The sequence below is a fragment of the Colossoma macropomum genome, unplaced genomic scaffold, assembly GCF_904425465.1.
Source record: "Colossoma macropomum unplaced genomic scaffold, Colossoma_macropomum, whole genome shotgun sequence".
Taxonomy (NCBI): Eukaryota; Metazoa; Chordata; class Actinopteri; order Characiformes; family Serrasalmidae; genus Colossoma; species Colossoma macropomum.
This window is the reverse complement of record NW_023494789.1, coordinates 27,950,959-27,963,678: the sequence shown is the minus strand read 5'-3', so window position 1 is coordinate 27,963,678 and position 12,720 is coordinate 27,950,959. Positions and strand designations below refer to the sequence as shown.

The window sequence follows — 12,720 nt, the reverse complement described above, 5'->3', positions numbered from 1 at the left end:
AGACAATGGTAATGAATCATAAAGGGGGGGGGGTGGCACTAAACACACCCTGGTGGGGGAAGTAATGCATCTTAAAAGAGGTAGTTTGGTGAAAAATCTAATTTACACAGTTTCCCCTTACCACAAATGTACAGTACAGTGCAAGTTAGAGACCAAAACAGCTATTAAATACAAGTTATTCATTTTTCAGCACCAGCAAAAAGCAGAAAACATACATTTAACAGAAGATGACAGAAGTCTCAATAATGAAATATACTGTTTCAATATTTAATGCATTTACTCTTTGCCTTTATTACAGCTCCATCCTTTTCAGGAGACTTGCTTTCAGTTTTTCAAAGAAATCTGCAGGGATGTTTTTCCACACCTCCAAAGTTCAGTCTTAGAAGCTGGTTGCATTTTCTGCTTCTCACAATATAAGTAATCCCAGACACATTCAATGATACTGAGGTCTGAACACTGGGGTGGTCAGTCCACTGTTCTGAAAACACCAGCAGCCTGTGTTTGATTTACACAATTTCTTATTTTTCATCTGTTGTCTTTTTCTTCTTGGCAGCCACAAATGCTTTCATACTCAAAGTATTGAGTTGTTTTCTAACAGTGGAAGCATGGACAGAAACACCTGTGGACGTTTTCAGATCTAATGAAAGAGTGGAGCTTGATCTATCTCTCAAATATCAAAGCTTTATGTACTGTTTATCTGACCGTTTTGTTGGTCTACCAGGTATGTCTTTTAATACACTTCCTAATGCAAGAGGATTCTCTTTTATCTACTTGCCTCAGAAATCTCTCCTGAAAATTGAATAACTTAACACTTTATGGCCATTTTGATTTTTGAGCCTAAATAAATGAAGAGCTGTCTCTGATTTTTGCCCAGTACTATAGTCGATCAGCTAAGAAGAGAGATCTTAATAGCTTCTGAGTTCCACGAGGAACATCTGTGAAAAACCCAGCAGTCACAATTGATCCCGATCTGTCCTTCAATGCACACATAAGCAATACTACTTGAAGAGCTTTCCTTAAGCTTTGAAATACTGTCAAGTTAAGAAATGCTCTATCCATACAGGATGTGGAAAATGTAGTTCACACCTTTATTACCTTGAGGTTGAATTATCGTAATGACCTGCTGTCTGGATGTTCCAGCAAAAGCCTCAACAAGTTTCAGTTAGTCCAGAATGCTGCAGCCAGAGAGCTTAGAGCTCGGTTTTATCAACCCTTCACGGGCTTATCTCTTTGTCTGAACCATCATGCCTACTTAGATCACAAGGTGCTGGCTCACTATTAGTACCTAGAAATAAAAAAGCTTTAGCAGGGTGTAGAATTTTTTATTCAAAGCCCCTTAGCTTTGGAATAACCCTCCAATCACTGTTCAGGACTCAGCGAAGTCTTTTTTAAGACTATGCTAAAAACATACTTGTTTTCTCGGGCATTTGTTAACTAGTCTTTCCCTTGGATAAAAGGTGCAAGGGTTACAGAGATAAAGTATTCTGGTAAACTAAGAATGTCAGTGCTGTCATCCCAATGCTCTCACGTGCTCACTCAGGTTTGTTGACGTTGGAATGTAGGGGCGCTGACATCTCAGGGAGCCTTCACGTCTTTGCTATCTTCTCGATCTGCCTTTTTAGTTAATCTGTAATAGGTAGGCCTGCTGGAGTCAGTGCTTGCACTCCACTAACACTATGTATCTGCTTCAGACCCAGATTTTCTTTGAAGCTGATTTGTGACAATGGCCGTTGTAAAAAGTGTTATATAAATAAATAAATCTGGAATCTTGTGTTAGTTTGCTTCATTAGTTTACTTTTGCCCATTTGTATAGACAACTGTGATATAATGTCAGAAACCTCATAAGCAAGTCTATTTGAGAGTATTTAACAACTTTATATAGTTTGAGGCAAATTTAGGCATGTAGTCTGCTTCCATTAGTTTTTAGCTACATTTTGTGGTCCAAAACTACAGAGGCAAACTTCAGACACCAAATGTCTCTTGGAAAATCAACTACATTTTGGGGTAAAGGGAAAACTGTGTACATTTGATTTTTTTTTCTGCTAACTATCGCTTTAAGACTGACACTATATAAGACTGACAAAGAAATTTATCATAACTGAGCACTTTTGGGTAAATCACAGATCCAACTGTACTGCTGCTATCTCCTTCAGGCCAGACAATTCACATGCATCACAGAAAACCGTTTCAGCTTTTGGAAATGTAATGGTTATGTAATGATTAATTATGAATAATTAGCCAAAGCTCCAGAAGAGCATACACATCTGTGGTTCTGTACTCATAATGAGCACGCACACATGAAAACTGTTGCCATCGGTCCCAAATTTTCACTTCATGCATCTTTATCAAAAACCTTTTAAATCAGACCGGGTTGCCTGAGTTAGTGAGTAATAAGCTTTGCTGGCATTTTGCCATTTAAACATTTTTGATTACATGGAAGAAAATAGAATGCATGCAATTGGCTTTCTGCAACACATACTGTACTACTGTCTTTAAACAGACTACAGGAGAACAGCTGGGTCATTAAAATTATTTGTTAATTTTTCACAGTATCAGACTTTTTCAAGTCTCTTCAAACCTCTACAAGCATAAAGAGACTTGAAAAAGTTTAATACTGTGACCTACTGTAACCCAAATTTGTTTCAGAAATCACTCTAGATCAGAGTAAAAATGAAAGTATGTACAAAGTACATAAGCATGAAATTGCCTGATGTATGACTGGAGCATGCAAAAGAAGGGAAGTAAGGGTACCATAGTTCAGGACGTTAAAACAGAAATGGGAAAATACTGAAAACTAACAACAAAACAAAAAAGCTTTAGTCTGGATGAGTCAGGGAATCTTTCTACACTATCAAATTTAAGCCTCAAAAACTGATTAGAAAACCGAATTCACATTAAGTAAAAAGTAGCATAAGCATGTGCAAACACACAAAGCATTTGCAATAAGTTGGTAAGATAGATCGTTACATCTAACATACCAGTCATTCTTAATCTCATGAGGTTTTACCTCATTTGAGACAGTTTTAAACAAATTCACACATCATCTAACTGGAAAGTGCAAGCACTAAGCCTGTATCCTGTTAAAAAGTGAACTCAGCATTCAGCACCATACGGGACGCGACCCACAGCAGTTACCACACCACCAGCAGAAACATTTTTAGAAACTCAAGCTATCTGTGTACAGGTCATGTCCATTTGTCTTGACCAGCAGACACTCACTATTTAAAAGGTTTACGGAGCGATATAAAAGACTGGGCCTAAGCACTATACCCACAGATCTGAACAGTAAAGAGCTAAAGGATCAACAGCTCATACAACACAAACACACCCCCACAAACAAGATCCGTATGTATGTATCTCAGCATGTGCAGTGGAGCCACACTGAAAATCTGAGATTTTTCTTTCAAAACTGGAAATAAACAAAAGAAATTCTTTGAATTTGAGAAATTTAAAACAAATGAAAGTTATGACTTAGTAAAATGCAAAGAAAATATTCAAAATGTCTGCATTATTTCTAAGGCACTATTCAAATTTAAGCAAATTTGTGAAATAGAACTTGTTAAAGCTTTATATATATAAAAAAAAACGTGTCCAGACGACTCACAGGTGGATCTGATCTCATCAGAAGCTTTTGCACAAACAATGTGGAGCCCATGCCAATCTGAGTCTACGCTGTCATTAGAGCACGTACTAAGAAATTCTGAATCTGTATGTGTCGTAGATTTCAGAGATTCTACACACTCAAATTGTTATGCTGATAATACAATTTGCAATGACAAAATTTGTATTAATTTAGAAAAGAATGCAAAATAGAAGTATTATTACTGGTGGTCTCAGACTTTTGGACCCCACTGTATGTGTGGGCGTAGGCATGCATGTACTGCAAGGTGAAAATCAACAGTTTCAGTCAATGTTGATCTATATCTGCTGCTTTGAATTTGTTCAAACCTGGTATAAATTTGCTTGACACACTTAAGTCCTACAACACAAAGCCTTCTTCCTCTATCTACCACATTTTGACCGAAGAGTAAATCGGATTCAGATAAGCAAATTTAAGGATACAACTATTAAACAACAGGGATTTCCCCCAAGTGTTTGGGATATTAAAGACAATAAACAATATTTCTGCTGCTTATCTGTGAGGCTCAAGTCAAAAACATCACATCCTCAAGTGATAAGAGCTTAGCAAAACATGGAAGCCGGAGGTCTGATCTAAAGCCATCTGTATACTAGTGTAATCTCTCAGAGAGCAGGAATGTTTACATAGTGACTGCTAGTCTGCTGTCTGGTATACTTCTCGCAAGATCTTGATGGATTTACTCCTGGTATCTCCATAAATAACAGAGGGGGGTTCTCATAGTGTCATTCACTTAAAATACTGGGCCTTTCTGCTTAGCTTGCCACCCCTCCCCAGCACATCCCCTGGGAATCTCTAGGTATCTGCAATGGCAGAGAAATGAACAAACCTGTAGGCTAAAACTCACATTTATTCAAGAAACCTAAACTTGGGCAACTTCTCCTTGGAAAGTCAATACTGACCCACAGAAGTATCCAGACTAAGGCTTAAAGCAGCTCCATAACATTCAGAGACCCGTCAACAATGTATTCTTTTAGTAGCATGAAGCTTAAAGCCCACAATCATCCAGCAGTATCAGCTCTTCCCTTCTCCTCCAGTCTCCTGTGCACACATGAAATGATGCTGATGGAGCATTACCCTTGCTGAAGACCTTCGTTATTAACTTGTCCAAATTACAGAGCTCTGCTGAACAAGCTGCTCTACTACACACATCACTGAGCTTATAACCCCCAGCTAAAGATTTCCTCTGTTCAGGTTCTATTAAACTGCACTGCTTTCATACACGCCGTACAAGAAAAGCTGGTCTGACAACAGTGTGCCAATCAGACTGTTACTCACATAAATTAAAATGTAGCAGCACAATTCTACGTTGCTGCAATAAGCCTTATACTAGCTGCTTGTGGGGGTCCAGTTTCGATTTCCGAGATACAACACTGGGTTTCTTGAATAAAAATCTAATTTTTAATTGATTCATCAAAACAGCCACAAAAAGGATGCTCAGAGCACAAGATAAAAAGCCCTGATTGGTTAGAGTGCTCACTAATGTCTTCTGTACTATAAGCAATGCAAATGCTTATATTGTGATAATGATTAACGAACAATATACTATACAGCCCTAGTCTGAAATCAGCATTACAGTTAAGTGGAACGTCTCTTCAGGGAAGTGCTGGTTCGCTCGTTAGGTATAAAATGCGGCAGCTACAGTGGGAATCACTCCTGTTACTTTAAACTGAGCAGAATCTAATTAATCTAGTTCATCAAGTTCGTTAACCTAAACAGAGAACATGTGAATGACATCTGAACTCAAACGACTGCTGTATTACCATCACCACTTTCTAACACCATCACACTAGGGGTGGGCAATATGACGATATTATATTGTTATCGTCATGAATTATGTCACAATACGCTTTTCTGCGTATATTGCGGATATAGTCAGTACTTAAGGAACACTGATTACCTACATGTTTTATTGCAAAGTGAGGATAATTAGGCCTGTTTTTAATTGGATCTGGAGCAATGCAGTTTGTAAAACACTGAATAAAACTCACTATAGCTGTAGGTTTAAGACTGTTATTGTTATCACTTTTACTATTATTACATAATTTTTTATATGTGGAACTACAGGTTCTATTGTGTCTGTTCGAACTTATTAAAGGGGAATGCCACCGATTTTTCAAAACTTTTGCATAGTTCTGTCATTGCAATGTAAACAAAGTCATTCAAAGTGCTTTGATGTGAAATGGTTCATTGTAGAGAAACTTACAGACTCAGATTTCTTTATAGTCGTGGTGAAGGGAACCAGTGGTTGACATGACTACAACACAAACATAGCCATTTTATTTACTATCCAAAACCACCAGTGAACCTACACATGACTTCTGAGTTTTATGGAATGATGATGGCAAAATAGTGGAAAATCTGAAAAAAGATTTCCTTTGTGGACTATTTTACCACACAATGCCCTGCATGAACCCCTCCGCCATGACTGGATTAAAATAAATGGATTAACAATAGGTTTTAGGACAAAACTTTATCATCAAACTACCGTAAATCAACGTCTCAGGGATCAGGCAACATATTCATAACCATTTCACATGATAACTACCTGTGAGGGGAGCTTTTAGAAGTGTCTCTAGAACGGAGTGTCTCTAGAACGTATTTCACACCAAATCACTCTGAATGACTTTCGTTACATCTTAACCATTAACTTATGTAGAAATTTAGAAAACTCTGAGGAGTTCCCCTTTAAATCTTAAAAAAACGCTATCGTGATGATTATTATGTACTGTGACAATATCTTAAAGTATCATGATATAATATTTTTGCCGTATTGCTCACCCCTACATCACATCAAATGTTTACTATATCTCTCAGTAGGTGCATTCCAGATTTAGTGACCGGGGCCATTTTGGAGTCTCTGCATTAGGGCAGTGCTTCTCATTCTCAAGCAATGGGAAATCTCCAGTACAGGACAGTTTGTGCTCCACAAAGCAGATTCAGATCATGGAGGGCACCATAAGTACATGATGAGTTGACAGCTAGGAAAACATGAAAATTTGTGGGACAGAGAAATACCAAATTGTGTACTTTTTCCCATATTTACTGTAAGTGAAGAAAGAACATAAGTTCATGGTTGAAGTGGACAATTTTGTTGTCCTGTTTCATTTAATAATTTTTCAATAATTTCATGACCAAGGTTATAAATATGGGCCAGTATAGGGTCATTAAAATGTCAAGATGACAAAAAACATTAAAACCTCATCTATCCAGCTGTGGATGGTGCTGGAACTCATCTAAGCGTTCATCAGGCAGATGGTAGCAAACATCCTGGACAGGTCGCCAGTCCATCGCAGGTCAGACACACAGACATATACATCCACACACACATTCACACCTAGAGGCAATTTAGTATCTCCAGTTGGCCTGTCCGCACGTCTTTGGACTGTGGGAGGAAGGAAACCCACGCAGACATGGGGAGAACATGCAAACTCCACACAGAAAGGACCCTGGTCAGAAAATCAAACTCAGGCCCTTCTTGCTGTGAACCGACAACCCAATAAGAAAACTAAAATACAAACAATACTCATGGGATTTTACCTTTACCTTTAACCAAACGCCAAACACCTTTTGCAGAAGCCACGGCTATATCCATGGCAGACAGGTTAAGATTTCTCTAAACCTGAGATGACAATTAAACTTCCTTTAACCTTTCCTTACACATTTCACCACTGAGTGCTTGGCTTGGTGAGTTACATTTCAACACAAGTCAGTCTCCTAGAAATGGATTAAGCTTAGTTTTGGGATGAACTCACAATGCCAGTGGTGATTTACTGTCGGCAACACTTCTGCAGTCTAGGCTTGGAATTAATGTATTTCTGGGAAACCAACCAGCCCCACTCTATTGGAGTCTTACCAAAAAATTACCAAGTAAGAGAACAGCTGCTTAGAGGCAGCCATAATTTTCTTTTGTGTTATGCAAACCCACATAGATTTCTTTCGTGCACAAAGCCTGAGTAAAAAGAAATGGGTAATGGTGATACCTTCCAGGTCACTGCCCATGGTAAAGCACTGAAAGGGATTAAGTTACACTGTATGCTCCATAATGGCACATTCTAGAAATGGGTCCAGCTGGGTCCTAATGTTACCACCAACCACACCACCAAAAAGTGTCAAACCCCCAACGTCTGCAGAAACGTCAAACTCCCACAGACACGTTACGCCCAGTAAACTACACAAACGTACAAAACATATTTAAATTTACTTATTTTTCGTGCCATGTCGTCTCAAGCATCGTCTGAATTGTCGGTGGGACTGGAGCATGTAGCAGCTAACAGGCTAAGCTGCCTCATTCATACGAGCACTTAAGTGGGGGTTTACATACTGTGTGATGCGTTTTAGGCTCATTTCTCACCGTATATCATCGCCAGGCCAGTTTCGTGGAGGAAACGGACTCTCCTGTGCTTGAAGAGCCATATTGTTAAAATGGTGAGCGTCAGCAGCAGGATAAATGTGAGTAAACTGACGCTGTCCTGACGGTGACTCTCCTCAGCCTCCTTCTCCGTCGCGAGTTCCTCCATACCGCCGCCGCCGCCTCCGTCCTCCGCGCTCACCCAAGCCGCCTGGATCAGCACGACGGCCAGAGCCGGGAGCACCGAGCGGCCCTGTGGGACACATTTCCACCCCTTCGGCGATACGGCTGCCTCCATGATGCAGGATGCTAGTAGCGGCCAGGGCGGGCTGCCTCTGCTCCGTGTTGGTGATGGTGACACGTAAAGGTAGCGCCAAGGAAAACAGACTCAGTCCGCAGCTCAACCTTTTAAAGCCACATGGCGCCGTTTGAGTGGAGCCTGCGCTCAGTCGGCCTGTAGGGGGCGCTGATGCACAACTCAACACACGAATTCACAATAATTTAAAAGATAGACACAGAAGGCTTAACCCATATATACATAAGTTTAAAAAATACTTAAATACTAAATTCCCCAGATCTGCAGTGGAACTTTAGTACATCCAGAATCTGGATGTCCTGAACACATGCCTACATCTGTCAGCATAGGAACTGAGGGATGTTTGGCTCTGTTCTTTTGTTGAGATTCTTTTGGTCTCAAATAAAATGATAAAGTTCAGAAGTCAGATGTCTGATCGGTCACAGCGCTGTACAGCTGCTGCCACCCATGTACCATAATGACATTAAACACAAAAAATTAGTAACAAAATATTAATGACTAAAATGTAACTGAATAAAAGTGGAGCATCTTCCATACGTGGGTAGAAGTATTGTCATTTCAAAATACTCCAGAATGTATAAATCCACCTACAAATACTTCCTACCCCTGTTAACATGAGGTTACTATGATCTGTGTTCGCTAATATCTATGGTTGCTTATTCGTATCTACTAACAGTGAAGGAAAACAATTATTCACACCCTTTTGTTTTTGTTATTTAATATATTTCCAGTGCATATATCCACTTCAAATGCACACACATAATGTCTTTTTTTCTTCTATTGTTACGACGTTAAGCCTGTAACAATAGAAGAACCCCCTTTTTAAAAAAGGTTCTATATAGAACCATATAAAACACATTCTCCATCAATCTGAAGAATGCTATCACATTGCAAAGAACCCTTTAATCATGCAAAACATTTTTTGAGTGTTCATGGTTCTATATAGAGAACCATTTTCTTTACTAAAGAACCCTTGAAGAAACACATTCCAGTTTAACAGAACCTACCCATCGAAGCAGCTTTCTATCTGCAGGAGCATCAGACTTTATTTTTCTGTCTCAATAATATGAAATCTAACTATGAACCACATGGATGAACTGTCACACTAACAAGAGCAAACAGGACGTTCATATTTCCTTTGCATGTTACCCAGCTTCCTTTGCAGTTCATGAAATGAGAAAGTCATCAGTTTTCAGGCTCCAAAATATTCTCTTCTGCTGAATCCTTAATTTCCAAGGGCAGCCTTCTAAACTGTAGCATCACCAATTCCTGTTTAGAGGTTAAGCTGCACTCCACCAGTCTTTCCTTACATTACAGCTTAACACAGACGTCGCTGCTCTTTTCAGTGCATGACAGCACATGTATTCACTCATTTAAACAAGTATTGAGACTCTTTTCTTTACAGTTCCCCCAGACCTGATATTGTGGGTGAAGATTTTGTCATGCCAGATGTAACATTTAACAAATAAGAGGACACTGGGGAATAGGTTGGTTTCTGTTTGAGTCTGTACATATGTCACGTGCTAATTCACATATAAGGGAAGGAACAAAACAAGGGACTTTTTATTAATCTTATGCAGTGACAGGTCTGTATAGTTAACCATAATGATCCCACTTCCTTTTCCTCAGCTCTAAAAGCATATACTCATGATCCTCATCACTGCTTTTTTGCTTTTGCACACAGGTGGAACAGTTGTTTCAAAGCAAAGCTACCAGGTGTTTAAATGCTCAAAGACTGGGTTATGAAGTTGGTTGTAAAGGGTGCCACCAAAAGACTGAGATTCTTACATTAATTTTAGGACAAAATCCTGCACATCTAGATCTTCACTTGGATGAAAGTAGAACTTCAGAATGTAAATACTGAAGTCACCTCTGCCACAGTGATACAGTGTACTTTACTTTGATCACACAAGTAAAAGACTGGGTGAAGTAGCGCCGCCATGTGTCCAAAGTGGCTTTTAGTTTTTGGGGTCACTCTGTGGTTGAAACAGTTGTGTTTTCGGTGTAACGCGGTTGTCCAAAATAAAAGTATCTCTTTGTTCATTTTTAGTTTTCTACTGTATTTGAACATGGTAGCTGTCCTTTATGTTGTGTAACAGTTTCATGATGAATGAAGCAATAGAAATGCTTTAAAAAAAAAACTTTTTTACATTAACTGACATTAAAAGCTAAGACATGATTGCCTTCTCCTGTAAAGTTAGTATTTTGGAGATTGGACAGTAATATGCAAACAGGTAGTGTCTCTCATCAGCATGAGAAAATTTGACCATTAGCCCTATTTTACCTACAGTTATCCACAGTATCAAATTCCATAGTGACTACAAAGCCGCCAACGGCGACAGCATACAAAGCTGTAGTCTTTGATGCATGTGCTTATCAATGTTTCCTGGCAAATGTCATTCAGAATGACACACAGTCAGAAACCCTCAGCTAGATTTGCTGGTTAAAATTAGTCTGCACACATTTTTCTGTCTTCTAAAGGTGGAGGGCTTGACCGCTCTTCAAACCGCTAAAATTCTAGGCTCATATCCCAGTTTGTTCATGCTTGTGTATGGAAAAGACATTTTCACAAAGATAAAACATACCTTGAATGCACGTTTAACATGAGCTTGTTGGTTTGCAACAAAGCACTCAAATATGTGAGGTTGTAAACAAATAATGCGCTTTTTCTTCATTTGACTGTTAGTAGCTGTAGATCACTGTTGACCACAGTAGGCCTCTTAGGTTTCAGAGAGGAGATACAAACAGGAAGCAGTCTATTATTAGAAAAGCAGTAATGGACTAGTAGCTTATGCTGTTGGCTCACCAGCAGGGTACTTTAATTTGTCAGCTAGCTGTCGCTTAATCCTAGAGTGTGGTAGATTATAACCCTACAGTAGCCCACCTGCACCGAGCAGAGAATATTATAGCAGATCTTATAGCATGTGCTTTTATGATCATACACAACTCACAATACATGTTCATGGATCACAAGATCATACTAAATGAAGGATTTTTTTAATTCAAACTGAGTATTAAAGCTTTCTGGAACATATAAAGAAGAAGGAACTTTGTTAGTTTTTAATTTAATAAATTTTTACATATATAGTATATAACTTATGACGCTCACTGTTTTAGCATAGAGAGCAAGAGGAACAGCGGCCTTATGCTAATTTAAACCTTTAGGCTCTTGTGCCAAAGTCTTCACTCCTAAAACAGATAAACAGTTAAAAACAGCACATTCGGTCTCTAACTAGACACATCAGTGCGTTCAGCAGGAGACGACGCATTTTGTGCCACTTTCAACACAGAATGTGTTAAATCAGAAAGCAGTGTGACCTAAAATGTGTTACACAAGTAAGAGTGCTGTTATTTAACACATCCCTTTTTAGAGTGTTCAAGGAAGTTTGAGCAGGAGTTTTTGTGCTTTGTGCTTTGTGCTAGAGTACTAGTTAGCCCTGCCCAGTGCCAGACAGGAGAAGTATAGTCTGGAATAATGCTACATATTTTTGTTTATAAGAAAGAGTATTACTATAGTTTACTACAAGATTCTACCTAAGGGTTATATATTATTACAGCCATATCCAAAAGTTTCAAATTACATACTTTGTTGATTTTCTAAGTGAAGATACATTAACACATCCATTACAGCAAACAGACTTAAATATATATTTTTCTGCAAATTTTAATGCATGGTTTAACACGGTGGAAAAAATAAAACAGAAATATAAAATGTGCCATAACTTTGGCACATGCCACATTTTATGTTCCCCACCCCCAGTAAGTTAAATTCAGCTAATAAACATTCGCTGTGCATTAAAATGTGAAATTGAAATGTAGTCTCTATAGAGGATGTGTACGTACGTTCACTTAGAAAATCAACAAACTGTGTCACTTGACCAGGGGTGCACAAACATTTGCATATGACTGTAATTGACACTACCACCGCAATATTGCATATAGGTGAAAATACCATAGATTATGATAGGAGGGCTGTTTAATAGAAGTGGAAGGTACAGAAGATGCAGTGCACTACATCCCACCAATATGAAAGAGAACCAGTGAAACAAATAAAGCGGAAAAAAAGAAATGAGAAATGAAACTATAGTAAGTCTTACTTTTAAAAAATCGTTTGTATGTTGCTAATTTTGTAATGTTAATAAATATGTTTGAATAAAACTGAGGGCAGGTATGTTCAAAGCTTAAGTAACAGCTACTGGTCTATGGTTTTTTTCTACTGAGGGTCTGCTCTCCGTTTGTATCTACTGCAGTCAGTGATGGTCAAATGAAGACAGAACGAGGCGCGGTAACCACGCAACGAGTGATGTCATACGGCGCGTTCCAATCCTTTCGTGCTAAACCTGTGCGCCCTCGTGTGCTTTTACACTCCATTCACCACGTCACTGAAGTGCGGACCTGAACGCGCTTTAGGGCTCT

At 38.8% G+C, this 12,720-nt stretch overlaps 1 protein-coding gene across 1 annotated transcript in view; it reads right to left on the bottom strand.

The window, feature by feature from the left end:
* Positions 1 to 8,420, bottom strand: part of slc9a7 (solute carrier family 9 member 7) — a 60,530-nt gene extending 52,110 nt beyond the window's left edge. The window contains exon 1 of the mRNA XM_036570719.1: positions 7,992 to 8,420. Within this exon, the coding sequence (XP_036426612.1) occupies positions 7,992 to 8,286 (295 nt within the window). The 5' untranslated portion in view covers positions 8,287 to 8,420. The remainder of the gene's footprint in view (positions 1 to 7,991) is intronic.
* Positions 8,421 to 12,720: the final 4,300 nt, after the last annotated feature.